General features: G+C 52.6%; 1 protein-coding gene across 1 annotated transcript; it reads left to right on the forward strand.

Moving 5' to 3' along the window:
* The first annotated feature begins 804 nt into the window (after window positions 1-804).
* LOC147086559 (tropomodulin-4-like) lies at window positions 805-13,807 on the forward strand. Its single transcript, XM_085978271.1, has 3 exons — window positions 805-908; window positions 8,542-8,745; window positions 13,601-13,807. The coding sequence occupies exons 2-3, from the start codon at window positions 8,629-8,631 to the stop codon at window positions 13,805-13,807; spliced, it is 324 nt and encodes a 107-aa protein (XP_085834397.1). The 5' UTR covers window positions 805-908; window positions 8,542-8,628.
* Window positions 13,808-19,373: the final 5,566 nt, after the last annotated feature.

A 19,373-nucleotide genomic window follows, 5' to 3' on the forward strand; every position in this document is an offset into this window, starting at 1 on the left:
GCAAGTATATCTTTTCTTAAATATGGAAACCAAAACTGCACGCAGTATTCCAGGTGTGGCCTCATCAATACCCTGTATAACTGCAGCAAGACTTCCCTGTTTTTATACTCCATCCTCCTTGCAATAAAAGCCAAGATTCCATTGGCCTTCCTGATCACCTGCTGCACCTGCATACTAACCTTCTGTGTTTCATGCACCAGGACCCCCAGATCCCTTTGTACTGTAGCACTTTGCAGTTTCTCTCCATTTAGATAATAACTTGCTCTTTGATTTTTTCTGCCAAAGTGCATAACCTCACACTTTCCAGTATTATATTTCATCTGCCAAATCTCTGCCCACTCACTTAGCCTGTCTATGTCCTTTTGCAGGTTTTTTATGTCCTCCTCACTCACTCACTGCTTTCCCTCCTATCTTTACATCTAGTTCCCTCGTCTAGATCATTAATATGTACACAGATTTAAGGTTTTGGGCAAGAGATACAGGGGGGGGCGTGAGGAAAAACTTCTTTTACGCAGCGAGTGGTGAGGACCTGGAACTCGCTGCCGACGGAAGTGGTGGAGAGCGGAGACACGCAATGTTTTCAAGGGGAGACTGCAGGGCTATGGTGATAGAGCAGGGGAATGGGACTGACTGGATCGCTCTGCAGAGAGCCGGCACGGACTCGCTGGGCCGAATGGCCTCCTTCTGTGCCTTTATGCCTCTATGGAGTCTATGACTAATTGATAATCGGGCCAATGCTGAGTGCTGGCCCTAGGTGGCGTCTCCCAACGCGAGAAGCCGCCGGTGCTTTTGTCAACTTGATCCTCGATGAGTAATTGCTGATTTGGCGAGAGTTCGAGGCCAGCTCCACCCCAGCCATCGGGGGTGGGGAACTACAAGCTTCCCATTTGCAGCCGGGAGCCTCGGAGGTAAGCCTTTTTAAAATAAACCAGCTCGGTAATATCGATTATCATTTAAAGCCACACTTTTCTTTTTTGTGTTGTTTGCACGGCCGAAAGTTGGGGAGTTGGAATCGAACTTTTTTGTTTATAAAAAAAAAAGTTTCCTCTCTTCCCCCTCCTTCACTGGCAGCAGTCAGTTGCAAAGCTGGACTGAAACTGACAAATCTTGCAAACTTTGTCTCCTCTCTGTCTAATTTATGACATTCAGTTAATTTATTGTACCAAAATGCACAAGGCTGGGTCAGGTCGGGCAGTAAGTACAGACTTTATGACGTTTAATTACAATTGACTTGGAGCCTCAGGCAATTCACTGAAAGAAATCAATTGCTTTAACTTTCTGTTTCTGCATTTTGATACGCATATTTGATTCTTAAAAATTGCAAGCGTGCGGTTCAGTTGCATGGGGTTTATTTTGCTGTGACTGTTTGGGTTTTTCTTGGCTTGCAAGCAGGGAATCCCGCCCCCTCTCCTGGTCAAGGTGTGATGCATCATTTAATACTTGTAGCCTTCTTGCGACCCTGAATTTTTTTTGTTTTCAGACCCTGCTCCCCTCTTCCAGCAGTGGTCGCGGGCTCCTTTACGCCCACCTGGGAGGGCGGACGGGGAGAGAGGAGGGGGCCCCTCGGGTTTGCGTAAAATGTGCGGCAGAGAAAGCCAGACATTAACGCTCCACGTCGCCACCTCCCACCCCTGCTTCATCTCCCTATCAGCCGATCCTTCTGTTCCTTTCTCTCTCATGTGTTTATCTAGTTTCCCCTTAAATGCATCTCTGCTATTCGCCTCGACCACTCCCTGTAGCAGCGAGCTCCACATTCTCACCACTCTCTGGGTAAAGAAGTTTCTCCTGAATTCCCGATTGGATTTATTAGCGACTATCTTTATATTTATGGCCCCTAGTTTTGGGCTTCCCCGCAATCATAGAATGATACAGCACAGGCGGAGGCCATTCAGCCCATCGTGCCTGTGCCGGCTCGATGAAAGAGCTCTCCAATTAATCCCACTCTCCCCTGCTCCTTCCCCACAGCCCTGTGAATCTTTCTCCTTCAAGTATTTCTCCAATTCCCTTTGGAAAATTACCATTCAATCTGCTCCCACCGCCCTTTCAGGCAGCGCATTGCAGATCACAACAACTCGCTGCGTAAAAAAATTCTCCTCATCGGCCCCCATAGAAACATAGAAGATAGGAGCAGGAGTAGGCCATTCGGCCCCTCGCGCCTGCTCCGCCATTCAATGAGATCATGGCTGATCATCCAAATTCAGTACCCTGTCCCTGCTTTCTCCCCATATCCCTTGATCTCTTTAGCCTTAAGAAATATATCTAACTCCTTCTTGAATATATTTAATGAATTGGCCTCTACTGCCTTCTGTGGTAGAGAATTCCACAGGTTCACCACTCTCTGGGTGAAGAAATTCCTCCTCAACTCTGTCCTAAATGGTTTACCCCTTATCCTTAGACTGTGACCCCTGGTTCTGGACTCCCCCGACCATCAGGAACATCCTTCCTGCATCTAGTCTGTCCAGTCCTGTTAGAATTTTATAAGTTTCAATGAGAGCCCCTCTCATTCTTCTAAACTCCAGCGAGTACAAGCCCAATCGACCCCTGGTCCTTTTGCCGATTTATCTTCAATCCGTGTCCTCTGGTTACCGACCCTCCTGCCACTGGAAACCGTTTCCCCTTAGTTACTGCATCAAAACCATTCACGGTTTTGAACGCCTCCATCGAATCTCCCCTTAACCTTCTCTGCTCTAAGGAGAACTATGAGTTGTGTATAGGCTCCCCGGTAGCAGCTCTGAAGTGCTAGATTGTATAAATGCAGAGATTAGACAAGCATGTAGCAAAGGCAGAGTGGTTTTAATGGGGGGTTTTTAACTTTCATATAGATTGGGATAAGCAGACTAGCACCTGTCAGAAAGGTAGTGAATTTCCTGAGTGTGTCCGGGATAGTTTTCTACAATACGTCCTAGAGGCAACAAGGGGGCAAGCCATATTAGATTTAGTAATGAGTAATGAGCCAGATTTAGTTAACAGCCTAACTATGCAGGAACATTTATCCAATAGCGATCATAACATGATCGAGTTCAACGCAACGTTTGAAAGGGAGAAACGCGAAACAGCTACTAAGATTCTAGATTTGGGTCAGGCCGACTTCAAAGGGATGAGACAGAGACTGTCCACAGTAAACTGGGCCAAACTGTTAGCGGGTAAAAACGACAGAAGATCAGCGGGAGATGTTCAAAAAAAGAATTTAAGGTGATACGGAACCAGTTTATACCCTTGAGGGGCAAGAGCTGTACTTGCCAAAAAAAAACCCAGCCATGGACAACTAAAGAGGTGTAAGGGACAGCATAAAATGAAAGGAAAGGGCAGCACGGTGGCATAGTGGTTAGCACTGTTGCCTCACAGCGCCAGGGACCCGGGTTCGAATCCGGCCTTGGGTGACTGTCTGTGTGGAGTTTGCACATTCTCCCCGTGTTTGCGTGGGTTTCCTCCGGGTGCTCCAGTTTCCTCCCACAGTCCAAAGATGTGCGGGTTAGGTTGATTGGCTATGATAAAATTGACCCTTAGTGTTAGGGGGATTAAATACGTGGGGTTACGGGGATAGGGTGGGATATGTGTTGGTGTAGGGGTTACGGGGATCGGGTGGGATATGTGTCGGTGCAGGCTCGATGGGCCGAAATGGCCTCTATCTGCACTGAGGGGTTTCTGTGTGTTCTGTGAAAGGGGATACAAAAATGCAAAAAGTAGCACAGATCCAATGGGAAAGATACAAAGAACAGCAAAGGGTCACAAAACAGATAGCAAGAGCTACAAAGAGGGAGTATGGAAAGAAACTTGCAAGGGATATCAAAATCAATACGAAGAATTTTTACAGTTACATTAGGGAAAGGAGGGTGGTCAGGAGCAGTGTTGGCCCCTTAAAAAACTGAAAGCGGCGATATTGTCAATGATAATAAGGAAATGGCGGACATGTTGAATAATTACTTTGCGTCAGTATTTACAGTAGAAGAGGATAGCATGCCGGAAATCCCAAGGAAATCGGGGACAGGGACGCAATAAAATTAACATAAGTAAAATAACAGTAATGAAGAAAATAATGGGACTAAAGAGTGACAAATCCCCAGGGCCAGACGGTTTCCATCCCAGGGTTTTAAAGGAAGTCGGTGAGCACATTGCAGATGCCCTAACTATAATCTTCCAAAGTTCTCTCGATTCAGGAACCGTCCCTTTAGATTGGAAAATTGCACACGTCACTCCGCTATTTAAGATTGGCGAGAGAGGAAAACCAGGAAATTATAGACTAAGCCTAACATCTGTTGTCGGGAAGTTGCTAGAGTCTATAATTAAGGATAGGGTGACTGAACACCTCGAAGATTTTCAGTTGCTCAGAGAGAGCCAGCATGGATTTGTGAAAGGCAGGTCATGCCTGACAAACCTGATTGAATTTTTTGAAGAGGTGACTGAAGTGGTGGACAGGGGAATGTCGATGGATGTTATTTATATGGACTTCCAGAAGGCATTTGATAAAGTCCCACATAAGAGACTGTTAACGAAGGTAGAAGCCCACGGAATTGAGGGCAAATTATTGACCTGGTTAGGAAATTGGCCGAGCGGCAGGAGACAGAGAGTCGGGATAATGGGTAGGTACTCAAATTGGCAGGATGTGACTAGTGGTGTCCCGCAGGGATCTTTGTGGGGCCTCAACTATTCACAATATTTATTAACGACTTAGATGGTGGCATAGAAAGTCATATATCCAAATTTGCAGATGACACAAAGATAGGCGGCATTGGAGGCAATAATATTACAAAGGGATATCGATAGATTGTGAATGGGCAAAACTGTGGCAAATGGATTTCAGTGTTAGCAAGTGTGGGGTCATCCACTTTGGACATAAAAGGATAGAACAGGCAACTTTCTAAATGGTGAAAAGCCCAAAACAATGGAGGTCCAAAGAGACTTGAGGGGTCCAGGTACATCGATCATTAAAATGTCATGAACAGGAACAGAAAATAATCAGAAAGGCTAACGGGATGCTGGCCTTTATATCGAGAGGACTGGAATCCAAGGGGGTAGAAGTTATGCTGCAGCTGTACAAAGCCCTGGTTAGACCACACCTGGAGCACTGGGAGCAGTTCTGGGCCCCACACCTTAGGAAGGATAGATTGGCCCTGGAGGGAGGGCAGCGTAGGTTTACCAGAATGATACCCGGACTCCAAGGGTTAAATTACGAGGAGAGATTACACAAACTAGGGTTGTATTCCCTGGAATTTAGAAGGTTAAGGGGTGATCTGATCGAAGTTTTCAAGATATTAAGGGGAACTGATAGGGTAGAGAGAGAGAAACTATTTCCGCTGGTTGGGGAGTCCAGGACTGGGGCAGAGTCTAAAAATTAGAGCCAGACCTTTCAGGAGTGAAGTTAGGAAACACTTCTACACACAAAGGGTGGTAGAAGTTTGGAACTCGCTTCCGCAAACAGCAATTGATACTGGGGGGGGTCAATTGTTAATTTTAAATCTGAGATTGATAGCTTTCTGTTAACCAAAGGTATTAAGGGATATGGGCCAATAGGCGGGTATATGGAGTTAGGTCGCAGTTCAGCCATGATCTCATTGAATGGCAGAACAGGCTCGAGGGGCTGAATGGCCTCCTGTTCCTATGTTCCTAACCCCAGCTTCTGCAGTCTCTCCACATAACTGAAACCCTCGTCTAGTAAATCTCCTCTGCACCCTCTCTAAGAGGAACCATCTTCTCTACGTCTGCCCTGTTGAACATCTTCATAATTTTAAGTTCAAGGTTTAACGTTCTATCTGAAAGACGGCCCCTCTGACAGTGCGCCGCTCCCTCAGTACCGCCCCTCCGACAGTGCGGCGCTCCCTCAGTACTGCCCCTCCGACAGTGCGGCGCTCCCTCAGTACTGCCCCTCCGACAGTGCGGCGCTCCCTCAGTACCGCCCCTCCGACAGTGCGGTGCTCCCTCAGTACCGCCCCTCCGACAGTGCGGCGCTCCCTCAGTACCGCCCCTCCGACAGTGCGGCGCTCCCTCAGTACTGCCCCTCCGACAGTGCGGTGCTCCCTCAGTACCGCCCCTCCGACAGTGCGGCGCTCCGTTAGTACTGCCCCTCCGACAGTGCGGCGCTCCGTCAGTACTGCCCCTCTGACAGTGCGGCGCTCCCTCAGTACTGCCCTTCTGACAGTACGGTGCTCCCTCAGTACTGCCCCACCGACAATGCGACGCTCCCTCAGTACTGCCCCTTCGACAGTGCAGCGCTCCCTCAGTACCGCCCCTCCGATAGTGCGGCGCTCCCTCAGTACCGCCCCTCCGACAGTGCCGCGCTCCCTCAGCACCGCCCCTCCGACAGTGCGGCACTCCCTCAGTACCGCCCCTCCGACGGTGCGGCGCTCCCTCAGTACTGCCCCTCCGATGGTGCGGCGCTCCCTCAGTACTGCCCCTCCGACAGTGCAGCACTCCCTCAGTACTGGCACTGGGAGCGTCAGCCTAGATTTTTGCCCTCAAGTCTCTGGAGTGGGACCTGAACCGAAGACTCGGAGGGGAGAGTGCTACCCACTGAGCCACGGCCCGACCCCTACGGAAAGCGAGCTGCCTTGTTCTCCAGCAGAGAGAGAAAATGAACCTGCCCCAAAAATCATCCCCGTTTAGCGCCAGAAACGATTTTAAGTTTCGATCTCGCCCTCTGTTTGGGATGTCAACGCCGGTTGGACGTATTGCTAGACGTTTCATCACATGACCTGCCGCCCCCGCGCTCTTCCGCCATTGGCTGCTTAACACGCCAATCCTCGTGCCGTCCCTCCTTCCCCCGGCTAATCGGAAAGCGAACAGGCTCTTTATTCGATTGGAGGGTTCCTGACTGCCACTCCAACAGCCTCTTTCCCCAATCTCCAATATTTTTATGACTGATAAAAGAAGTGTTCCAAGAATTTTATTAGAAACACATTTTTTCAATGGGTGTTGGCTGGCTCGTGTATATAGAGGGGTGCGTGGCCTCTCGTTCTCGTTGACCCGATTTCCACAGCTCCGGGAGTGGACGGTGTATCATCCTGTAACCAGCCCAACTATCTCAGTCAACCAGCTGGCTGTCTCTCTCCAGGTTGTCTACGATCTGGCCACGGCGACTCCCCTTCAGTCTTATCAGCAGACCAGGCCCCCGGCAGCGTGGAGCATTGAGTTGTCTGCGTTCAGATAGATTCTCATACCATCTTACAGCGCAGACGGAAAGGGCTCGCATTTCACCACCTCAGGATGTCCCAAAGCGCTTCCCAGCCAATGAAGTACTTCTTGAAATGTGGTCACTGTTGTAATGTAGGAAACGCGGCAGCCAACTTGCGCACAGCAAGCTCCCACAAACAGCATGTGATAATGACCGGATCATCGGTTTTTAGTGATGTTGGTTGAGGGATAAATATTGGCCCCAGGACACCGGGGAGAACTCCCCCTGCTCTTCTTCCAATAGTGGCCGTGGGATCTTTTACATCCACCCGAGAGGGCAGACGGGGCCTCGGTTTAACGTCTCATCCGAAAGACGGCACCTCCGACAGTGCGGCGCTCCCTCAGTACCGTCCCTCCGACAGTGCAGCACTCCCTCAGTACTGCCCCTCCGACAGGGCGGCGCTCCCTCGGTACCACCCCTCCGACAGTGCGGCACTCCCTCAGTACCGCCCCTCCGACAGTGCGGCGTTCCCTCGGTACCGCCCCTCCGACAGTGCGGCACTCCCTCAGTACCGCCCCTCCGACAGTGCGGCGTTCCCTCAGTACCGCTCCTCCGACAGTGCGGCGCTCCCTCAGTACCGCCCCTCCGACAGGGCGGCGCTCCCTCAGTACCGTCCCTCCGACAGTGCGGCGTTCCCTCAGTACCGCCCCTCCGACAGTGCGGCGTTCCCTCAGTACCGCCCCTCCGACAGTGCGGCGCTCCCTCAGTACTGCCCCTCCGACAGTGCGGTGCTCCCTCAGTACCGCCCCTTCGACAGTGCGGCGCTCCCTCAGTACCGCCCCTCCGACAGTGCGGCGCTCCCTCAGTACCGCCCCTCCGACAGTGCGGCGCTCCCTCAGTACCGCCCCTCCGACAGTGCGGCGCTCCCTCAGCACCGCCCCTCCGACAGTGCGGCGCTCCCTCAGTACTGCCCCTCCGACAGTGCGGCGCTCCCTCAGTACTGCCCCTCCGACAGTGCGGCACTCCCTCAGTACTGCTCCTCCGACAGTGCGGCGCTCCCTCAGTACCGCCCCTCCGACAGTGCGGCGCTCCCTCAGTACTGCCCCTCCGACAGTGCGGCGCTCCCTCAGTACTGCCCCTCCGACAGTGCGGCGCTCCCTCAGTACCGCCCCTCCGACAGTGCGGCGCTCCCTCAGTACTGCCCCTCCGACAGTGCGGCGCTCCCTCAGTACTGCCCCTCCGACAGTGCGGCGCTCCCTCAGTACCGCCCCTCCGACAGTGCGGCGCTCCCTCAGTACTGCACTGGGATTGTCAGCCTAGATTTTTGTGCTCAATTCTCGAGTGGGGATTCGAACCCACGACCTTCTGACTCCGAGGCGAAGGTGCTACCCACTGAGCCACGGCTGACACGTTACTTTTGCTGTTTCCAACAGGTTCTGCTAGCGTTGACGGGGACGGAGAACGACACAGACTAGAATCCGGGCTACTTTCCCGCCCCACACACACACACCGATCCAGAAATGGCGCACCTCGACATGGCGAAGTACCTGAACATTGACGAGGACCAGATCCTCGGGCAGCTCTCGGAGCACGAGCTGGAACAGCTGGACATTGAGCTGGCGGAGATGGACCCCGAGGTAAGGAATGGCTTCATGGAATAGTAGAGACATACGGCACAGGAGGAGGCTGTTCGGCCCATTGTGTCCGCGCCGGCCGAAAAAGAGTCTAATCCCACTTTCCAGCTCTCGGTCCGTGGCCCTGTAGGTTACAGCACTTGAAGTGCATATCCAAGTACTTTTTAAATGCGGTGAGGGTTTCTGCCTCGACCACCCTTTCAGGCAGTGAGTTCCAGACCCCCACCACCCTCTGGGTGAAAAAAGTTCTCCTCAACTCCCCTCTAATCCTTCTCCCAATTACTTTAAATCTCTGCCCCCTGGTTATTGACCTCTCTGCTAAGGGAAATCGGTCCTTCCTGTCCACTCTATCCAGGCCCCTCATAATTTTATACACCTCGATTAAATCTCCCCTCAGCCCCCTCTATTCCGAAGAAAACCACCCTGCCTTGCGAAAGGCAGGTGATGCCTGACGAACCTGATTGAATTGTTTGAAGAGGTGAATGAAGCAGTGGACAGGGGAATGTCGATGGATGTTGTTTATATGGACTTCCAGAAGTCGTTTGATAAAGTCCCACATAAGAGACTGTTAACTAAGGTAGAAGCCCACGGAATTGAGGGCAAATTATTGACCTGGTTGGGAAATTGGCTGAGCGGCAGGAGACCGGCAGTAGGGATAATGGGTCGGTACTCAAATTGGCAGGATGTGACTAGTGGTGTCCCGCAGGGATCTGTGTTGGGGCCTCAACTATTCACAGTATTAACGGCTTGGCATAGAAAGTAATTTTTCCAAATTTGCCGATGACACAAAGATAGGCGGCATGGGAGGTAGTGTAGGTGAAACTATTTCTGCTGGTTGGGGAGTCTAGGACTAGGGGGCAGAGTCTAAAAATCAGAGCCAGACCTTTCAGGAGTGAAGTTAGGAAACACTTCTACACACAAAGGGTGGGAGAAGTTTGGAACTCTCTTCCGCAAACGGCAATTGGTGCTAGGGGGGTCAATTGTTAATTTTAAATCTGAGATTAATACCTTTGGTTAATAAAAAGCCATTAAGGGATAGAAACATAGAAGATAGGAGCAGGAGTAGGCCATTCGGCCCCTCGAGCCTGCTCCGCCATGTAATGAGATCATGGCTGATCATCCAAATTCAGTACCCTGTCCCTGCCTTCTCCCCATATCCCTTGATCCCTTTAGCCTTAAGAAATATATCTAACTCCTTCTTGAATATATTTAATGAATTGGCCTCAACTGCCTTCTGTGGTAGAGAGTTCCACAGGTTCACCACTCTCTGGGTGAAGAAATTCCTCCTCATCTCTGTCCTAAATGGCTTACCCCTTATCCTTAGACTGTGACCCCTGGTTCTGGACTCCCCGACCATCGGGAACATCCTTCCTGCATCTAGTCTGTCCAGACCTGACAGAATTTTATAAGTTTCAATGAGATCCCCTCTCATTCTCCTAAACTCCAGCGAATATAAGCCTAATCGACCCAATCTCTCCTCATACATCATTCCTGCCATCCCAGGTATCAGTCTGGTGAATCTTCGCTGAACTCCCTCCATGGCAAGAACATCCTTCCTCAGATAAGGCGACCAAAACTGCACACAATACTCAAGATGTGCGGGTTAGGTTGATTGGCTATGATAAATTGACCCTTAGTGTTAGGGGGATTAAATACGTGGGGTTACAGGGATCGGGTGGATATGTGTCGGTGCATGCTCGATGGGCCGAAATGGCCTCTATCTGCACGGTGGGGATTCTGTGAAGGTGTGGTCTCACCAAGGCCCTGTACAACTGCAGCAAGACATCCTTGCCCCTGTACTCGAATCTTCTCGCTACGAAGGCCAACATACCATTTGCCTTCTTAACCGCCTGCTGCACCTGCATGCTTACCTTCAGTGACTGGTGCACAAGGACACCCAGGTCTCGTTGCACTTCCCCTTCTCCCAATCTATTGCCGCCGTTCAGATAATAATCTGCCTTCCTGTTTTTGCCACCAAAGTGGATATGGGCCAAAGGTGGGTAGATGGGGTTAGGTCGCAGATCAGCCATGATCTCACTGAATGGCGGAACAGGCTCGAGGGGTTGAATGGCCTCCCCCTGTTCCTATGTTCCCAACCCCAGCCTCTCCAATCTTTCCTCATAGCTAAAATTCTCCAGTCCTGGGGTGCAACATCCTGGTAAATCTCCTCTGCACCCTCTCGAGTGCGATCACATCCTTCCTGTAATGTGGTGACCAGAACTGCACACAGTATTCGAGCTGTGGCCTAACTAGTGTTTTATACAGTTCAAGCATAACCCCCCTGCTCTTATATTCTATGCCTCAGCTAATAAAGGCAAGTATCCCGTATACCCTCTTGGGTGGGTTCAGCTTGGGTGGGTGTGGAGGGTGAAGATTGAAGACTTGTTAAGGTTCTCCTTGGAGCAGAGAAGGCTAAAATGAGACTTGTTAGAGGCGTTTAAAATCATGAAAGGTTTAGTAAATAAGGAGAAACTGTTCCCAATGGCTGAAGGGTCGAGAACCAGAGGACACAGATTTAAGGCGATAGGCCTAAGAACCAGAGGGGACACGAGGAAAAACTTTTTTTACGCAGCGAGTGGTCAGGATTTGAAATGCGCTGCCTGATAGGGCGGTGGATACAGATTTAATAGTCGCCTTCAAAAGGGAATTGGATAAATACTTGAAGGAGAAAAGTTACAGGGATATGGGGAAAGAGCGGGGGAGTGGGACTAATGGGATTGCTCTTCGATGGGCCGAATGGCCTCCTTCTGTGCTGTATGATTCTATGGTAGGGAATGAGGGTGCTAACCTGTTTTAAACACACGTACAGGACTAGTTAAAGACTTGCATTTCTCCAGCGCCTTTCACAACCTCAGGACGTCCCAAAGCGTTTTACAGCCAATGAAGTACTTTTTGAAGTGTGGTCACTGTTGCAACGCAGTCATGCTCCCCACTCCAGAGATGTACCAGTGCAGTGCTGAGGGAGTGCCGCACTGTCGGAGGGGCAGTACTGAGGGAGCGCCGCACTGTCGGAGGGGCAGTACTGAGGGAGCGCCGCACTGTCGGAGGGGCGGTACTGAGGTAGCGCCGCACTGTCGGAGGGGCAGTACTGAGGGAGCGCCGCACTGTCAGAGGGGCAGTACTGAGGGAGCACCGCACTGTCAGAGGGGCAGTACTGAGGGAGCACCGCACTGTCGGAGGGGCAGTACTGAGGGAGCGCCGCACTGTCGGAGGGGCAGTACTGAGGGAGCGCCGCACTGTCAGAGGGGCGGTATTCAGGGAACGCCGCACTGTCGGAGGGGCGGTACTGAGGGAGCTCCGCACTGTCGGAGGGGCAGTACTGAGGGAACGCCGCACTGTCGGAGGGGCAGTACTGAGGGAGCGCCGCACTGTCGGAGGGGCGGTACTGAGGGAGCGCCGCACTGTCGGAGGGTCAGTACTGAGGGAACGCCGCACTGTCGGAGGGGCAGTACTGAGGGAACGACGCACTGTCGGAGGGGCAGTACTGAGGGAGCGCCGCACTGTCGGAGGGGCGGTACTGAGGGAGCGCCGCACTGTCGGAGGGTCAGTACTGAGGGAACGCCGCACTGTCGGAGGGGCAGTACTGAGTGAGCGCCGCACTGTCGGAGGGGCGGTACTGAGTGAGCGCCGCACTGTCGGAGGGGCGGTACTGAGGGAGCGCAGCACTGTCGGAGGGGCAGTACTGAGGGAGCGCCGCACTGTCGGAGGGGCAGTACTGAGGGAGCGCAGCACTGCCGGAGGGGCAGTACTGAGGGAGCGCCGCACTGTCGGAGGGGCGGTACTGAGGGAACGCCGCACTGTCAGAGGGGCAGTACTGAGGGAGCGTCGCACTGTCGGAGGGGCAGTACTGAGGGAGCACCGCACTGTCGGAGGGGCGGTACTGAGGGAACGCCGCACTGTCGGAGGGGCAGTGCTGAGGGAACGCCGCACTGTCGGAGGGGCAGTACTGAGGGAACGCCGCACTGTCGGAGGGGCAGTATTCAGGGAACGCCACACTGTCGGAGGGGCGGCACTGAGGGAGCGCCGCACTGTCGGAGGGGCGGTACTGAGGGAGCGCCGCACTGTCGGAGGGGCGGTACTGAGGGAACGCCGCACTGTCGGAGGGGCAGTGCTGAGGGAACGCCGCACTGTCGGAGGGGCAGTACTGAGGGAACGGCGCACTGTCGGAGGGGCAGTATTCAGGGAACGCCGCACTGTCGGAGGGGCGGTACTGAGGGAGCGCCGCACTGTCGGAGGGGCAGTACTGAGGGAGCGCCGCACTGTCGGAGGGGCGGTACTGAGGGAGCGCCGCACTGTCGGAGGGGCAGTACTGAGGGAGCGCCGCACTGTCGGAGGGGCGGTACTGAGGGAGCGCCGCACTGTCAGAGGGGCAGTACTGAGGGAGCGCCGCACTGTCAGAGGGGCAGTACTGAGGGAGCGCCGCACTGTCGGAGGTGCCGTCTTTTGGATGAGACATTAAACCGAGGCCCCGTCTGCTCTCTCAGGTGGATGTAAAAGATCCCACGGCCACTATTGGAAGAAGAGCAGGGGGGAGTTCTCCCCGGTGTCCTGGGGCCAATATTTATCCCTCAACCAACATCACTAAAAAACAGATGATCTGGTCATTATCACATTGCTGTTTGTGGGATCTTACTGTGCGCAAACCATCCAGTATTGGAGAGTGGGCGTGGGCATCAAGTGGCGACAGTCCCGCGATGCCTCATGCGGCCGAATAGCTACACAGTTCTTTCATCCCCTTCCCACGAACTGTGTGTGTTTTGGGAGTTGGTGTGGGAGCTGCCTATTTGGGGGGGGCCATGATTGGCCAGGCTATGTAACCTAACCCTCTCTTTCTCTCTCTGGCCCCCCGTCCCAACAGAACGCCCTCCTGCCCGCGGGCCTGCGCCAGCGGGATCAGACCAAGAAGAATCCAACCGGGCCCTACGACCGTGACCAGCTGCTGGGCTACCTGGAGAAGGAGGCCATGGAGGTGGAGGACCGGGAGGACCTTATACCCTTCACCGGCGAGAAGCGAGGTGCGGGACTGAGGGCGATTTTCCCCATGGCTGTGTTTAAGAGGTCTTGATATTGGGCCCTCGGCACCCCCAGTTTGAGGTGGGTGCGGGGTGGGGTGGTGAGGTGCCGATCGGACTCGTTAACCCAGCCGGGAGGCACAGGTATGCGGAGGGTTTGGGCTCATCTGCAATGCCTCCCACAGTCAAATTGCCACTCGCCTATCTTAGCCACAGACACTTGAAGAATGAGCGAGGTACCAGAAGATAAAGGGAGCTTTACTCTAACCCTGTGCTGTACCTGCCCTGGGAGTGTTTGATGGGACAGTGTAGAGGGAGCTTTACTCTGTATCTAACCCGTGCTGTACCTGCCCTGGGAGTGTTTGATGGGACAGTGTAGAGGGAGCTTTACTCTGTATCTAACCCGTGCTGTACCTGCCCTGGGAGTGTTTGATGGGGCAGTGTAGAGGGAGCTTTACTCTGTATCTAACCCATGCTGTACCTGCCCTGGGAGTGTTTGACGGGACAGTGTAGAGGGAGCTTTACTCTGTATCTAACCCGTGCTGTACCTGCCCTGGGAGTGTTTGATGGGACGGTGTAGAGGGAGCTTTACTCTGTATCTAACCCGTGCTGTACCTGCCCTGGGAGTGTTTGATGGGACGGTGTAGAGGGAGCTTTACTCTGTATCTAACCAGTGCTGTACCTGCCCTGGGAGTGTTTGATGGGACAGTGTGGAGGGAGCTTCACTCTGTATTTAACCTGTGCTGTACCTGTCCTGGGAGTGTTTGATGGGACAGTGTAGAGGGAGCTTTACTCTGTATCTAACCCGGGCTGTACCTGCCCTGGGAGTGTTTGATGGGACAGTGTAGAGGGAGCTTTACTCTGTATCTAACTCCGTGCTGTGCCTGCCCTGGGAGTGTTTGATGGGACAGTGTAGAGGGAGCTTTACTCTGTATCTAACCTGTGCTGTACCTGCCCTGGGAGTGTTTGATGGGGACAGTGTAGAGGGAGCTTTACTCTGTATCTAACCCGTGCTGTACCTGCCCTGGGAGTGTTTGATGGGACAGTGTAGAGGGAGCTTTACTCTGTATCTAACCCGTGCTGTACCTGCCCTGGGAGTGTTTGATGGGACAGTGTAGAGGGAGCTTTACTCTGTATCTAACCCGTGCTGTACCTACCCTGGGAGTGTTTGATGGGACAGTGTAGAGGGAGCTTTACTCTGTATCTAACCCGTGCTGTACCTGCCCTGGGAGTGTTTGATGGGACAGTGTAGAGGGAGCTTTACTCTGTATCTAACCCGTGCTGTACCTGCCCTGGGAGTGTTTGATGGGACAGTGTAGAGGGAGCTTTACTCTGTATCTAACCCGTGCTGTACCTGCCCTGGGAGTGTTTGATGGGACAGTGTAGAGGGAGCTTTACTCTGTATCTAACCGGTGCTGTACCTGCCCTGGGAGTGTTTGATGGGACAGTGTAGAGGGAGCTTTACTCTGTATCTAACCTGTGCTGTACCTGCCCTGGGAGTGTGTGATAGGACAGTGTAGAGGGAGCTTTACTCTGTATCTAACCCATGCTGTACCTGCCCTGGGAGTGTTTGATGACGACAGTGTAGAGGGAGCTTTACTCTGTATCTAACCCGTGCTGTACCTGCCCTGGGAGTGTTTGATGGGACAGTGTAGAGGGAGCTTTACTCTGTATCTAACCCGTGCTGTACCTGCACTTGGAGCGTTTGATGGGACAGTGTAGAGGGAGCTTTACTCTGTATCTAACCTGTGCTGTACCTGCCCTGGGAATGTTTGATGGGACAGTGTAGAGGGAGCTTTACTCTGTATCTAACCCGTGCTGTACCTGCCCTGGGAATGTTTGATGGGACAGTGTAGAGGGAGCTTTACTCTGTATCTAACCCGTGCTGTACCTGCCCTGGGAGTGTTTGATGGGACAGTGTGGAGGGAGCTTTACTCTGTATCTAACCCATGCTGTACCTGCCCTGGGAGTGTTTGATGGGGCAGTGTAGAGGGAGCTTTACTCTGTATCTAACCCTGTGCTGTATCTGCCCTGGGAGTGTTTGATGGGGCAGTGTAGAGGGAGCTTTACTCTGTATCTAACCCTGTGCTGTCCCTGCCCTGGGAGTGTTTGATGGGACAGTGTAGAGGGAGCTTCACTCTGTATTTAACCTGTGCTGTACCTGCCCTGGGAGTGTTTGATGGGACAGTGTAGAGGGAGCTTTACTCTGTATCTAACCCGGGCTGTACCTGCCCTGGGAGTGTTTGATGGGACAGTGTAGAGGGAGCTTTACTCTGTATCTAACTCCGTGCTGTACCTGCCCTGGGAGTGTTTGATGGGACAGTGTAGAGGGAGCTTTACTCTGTATCTAACCTGTGCTGTACCTGCCCTGGGAGTGTTTGATGGGGACAGTGTAGAGGGAGCTTTACTCTGTATCTAACCCGTGCTGTACCTGCCCTGGGAGTGTTTGATGGGACAGTGTAGAGGGAGCTTTACTCTGTATCTAACCTGTGCTGTACCTGCCCTGGGAGTGTTTGATGGGACAGTGTAGAGGGAGCTTTACTCTGTATCTAACCCGTGCTGTACCTACCCTGGGAGTGTTTGATGGGACAGTGTAGAGGGAGCTTTACTCTGTATCTAACCCGTGCTGTACCTGCCCTGGGAGTGTTTGATGGGACAGTGTAGAGGGAGCTTTACTCTGTATCTAACCCGTGCTGTACCTGCCCTGGGAGTGTTTGATGGGACAGTGTAGAGGGAGCTTTACTCTGTATCTAACCCGTGCTGTACCTGCCCTGGGAGTGTTTGATGGGACAGTGTAGAGGGAGCTTTACTCTGTATCTAAGCCGTGCTGTACCTACCCTGGGAGTGTTTGATGGGACAGTGCAGAGGGAGCGTTACTCTGTATCTAACCTGTGCTGTACCTGCCCTGGGAGTGTTTGATGGGACAGTGTAGAGGGAGCTTTACTCTGTATCTAACCCGTGCTGTACCTGCCCTGGGAGTGTTTGATGGGACAGTGTAGAGGGAGCTTTACTCTGTATCTAACCCGTGCTGTACCTGCCCTGGGAGTGTTTGATGGGCCAGTGTAGAGGGAGCTTTACTCTGTATCTAACCGGTGCTGTACCTGCCCTGGGAGTGTTTGATGGGACAGTGTAGAGGGAGCTTTACTCTGTATCTAACCTGTGCTGTACCTGCCCTGGGAGTGTGTGATAGGACAGTGTAGAGGGAGCTTTACTCTGTATCTAACCCATGCTGTACCTGCCCTGGGAGTGTTTGATGACGACAGTGTAGAGGGAGCTTTACTCTGTATCTAACCCGTGCTGTACCTGCCCTGGGAGTGTTTGATGGGACAGTGTAGAGGGAGCTTTACTCTGTATCTAACCCGTGCTGTACCTGCACTTGGAGCGTTTGATGGGACAGTGTAGAGGGAGCTTTACTCTGTATCTAACCCGTGCTGTACCTGCCCTGGGAGTGTTTGATGGGACAGTGTAGAGGGAACTTTACTCTGTATCTAACCTGTGCTGTACCTGCCCTGGGAATGTTTGATGGGACAGTGTCGAGGGAGCTTTACTCTGTATCTAACCCGTGCTGTACCTGCCCTGGGAATGTTTGATGGGACAGTGTAGAGGGAGCTTTACTCTGTATCTAACCCGTGCTGTACCTGCCCTGGGAGTGTCTGATGGGGACAGTGTAGAGGGAGCTTTACTCTGTATCTAACCCATGCTGTACCTGCCCTGGGAGTGTTTGATGGGGCAGTGTAGAGGGAGCTTTACTCTGTATCTAACCCTGTGCTGTATCTGCCCTGGGAGTGTTTGATGGGGCAGTGTAGAGGGAGCTTTACTCTGTATCTAACCCTGTGCTGTCCCTGCCCTGGGAGTGTTTGATGGGACAGTGTAGAGGGAGCTTTACTCTGTATCTAACCCGGGCTGTACCTGCCCTGGGAATGTTTGATGGGACAGTGTAGAGGGAGCTTCACTCTGTATTTAACCTGTGCTGTACCTGCCCTGGGAGTGTTTGATGGGACAGTGTAGAGGGAGCTTTACTCTGTATCTAACCCGGGCTGTACCTGCCCTGGGAGTGTTTGATGGGACAGTGTAGAGGGAGCTTTACTCTGTATCTAACTCCGTGCTGTACCTGCCCTGGGAGTGTTTGATGGGACAGTGTAGAGGGAGCTTTACTCTGTATCTAACCTGTGCTGTACCTGCCCTGGGAGTGTTTGATGGGGACAGTGTAGAGGGAGCTTTACTCTGTATCTAACCCGTGCTGTACCTGCCCTGGGAGTGTTTGATGGGACAGTGTAGAGGGAGCTTTACTCTGTATCTAACCTGTGCTGTACCTGCCCTGGGAGTGTTTGATGGGACAGTGTAGAGGGAGCTTTACTCTGTATCTAACCCGTGCTGTACCTACCCTGGGAGTGTTTGATGGGACAGTGTAGAGGGAGCTTTACTCTGTATCTAACCCGTGCTGTACCTGCCCTGGGAGTGTTTGATGGGGCAGTGTAGAGGGAGCTTTACTCTGTATCTAACCCGTGCTGTACCTGCCCTGGGAGTGTTTGATGTGACAGTGTAGAGGGAGCTTTACTCTGTATCTAACCGGTGCTGTACCTGCCCTGGGAGTGTTTGATGGGACAATGTAGAGGGAGCTTTACTCTGTATCTAACCTGTGCTGTACCTGCCCTGGGAGTGTGTGATAGGACAGTGTAGAGGGAGCTTTACTCTGTATCTAACCCATGCTGTACCTGCCCTGGGAGTGTTTGATGACGACAGTGTCGAGGGAGCTTTACTCTGTATCTAACCCGTGCTGTACCTGCCCTGGGAGTGTTTGATGGGACAGTGTAGAGGGAGCTTTACTCTGTATCTAACCTGTGCTGTACCTGCCCTGGGAGTGTGTGATAGGACAGTGTAGAGGGAGCTTTACTCTGTATCTAACCCATGCTGTACCTGCCCTGGGAGTGTTTGATGACGACAGTGTAGAGGGAGCTTTACTCTGTATCTAACCCGTGCTGTACCTGCCCTGGGAGTGTTTGATGGGACAGTGTAGAGGGAGCTTTACTCTGTATCTAACCCATGCTGTACCTTCCCTGGGAGTGTTTGATGGGACAGTGTAGAGGGAGCTTTACTCTGTATCTAACCTGTGCTGTACCTGCCCTGGGAATGTTTGATGGGACAGTGTAGAGGGAGCTTTACTCTGTATCTAACCCGTGCTGTACCTGCCCTGGGAATGTTTGATGGGACAGTGTAGAGGGGAGCTTTACTCTGTATCTAACCCGTGCTGTACCTGCCCTGGGAGTGTTTGATGGGACAGTGTAGAGGGAGCTTTACTCTGTATCTAACCCATGCTGTACCTGCCCTGGGAGTGTTTGATGGGGCAGTGTAGAGGGAGCTTTACTCTGTTTCTAACCCTGTGCTGTATCTGCCCTGGGAGTGTTTGATGGGGCAGTGTAGAGGGAGCTTTACTCTGTATCTAACCCTGTGCTGTCCCTGCCCTGGGAGTGTTTGATGGGACAGTGTAGAGGGAGCTTTACTCTGTATCTAACCCGGGCTGTACCTGCCCTGGGAGTGTTTGATGGGACAGTGTAGAGGGAGCTTCACTCTGTATTTAAGCTGTGCTGTACCTGCCCTGGGAGTGTTTGATGGGACAGT

This window comes from Somniosus microcephalus, unplaced genomic scaffold (genome assembly GCF_052327205.1).
Source record: "Somniosus microcephalus isolate GS21.2 unplaced genomic scaffold, FLI_Smic_1.0 unresolved_chr7, whole genome shotgun sequence".
NCBI classification, from domain to species: domain Eukaryota; kingdom Metazoa; phylum Chordata; class Chondrichthyes; order Squaliformes; family Somniosidae; genus Somniosus; species Somniosus microcephalus.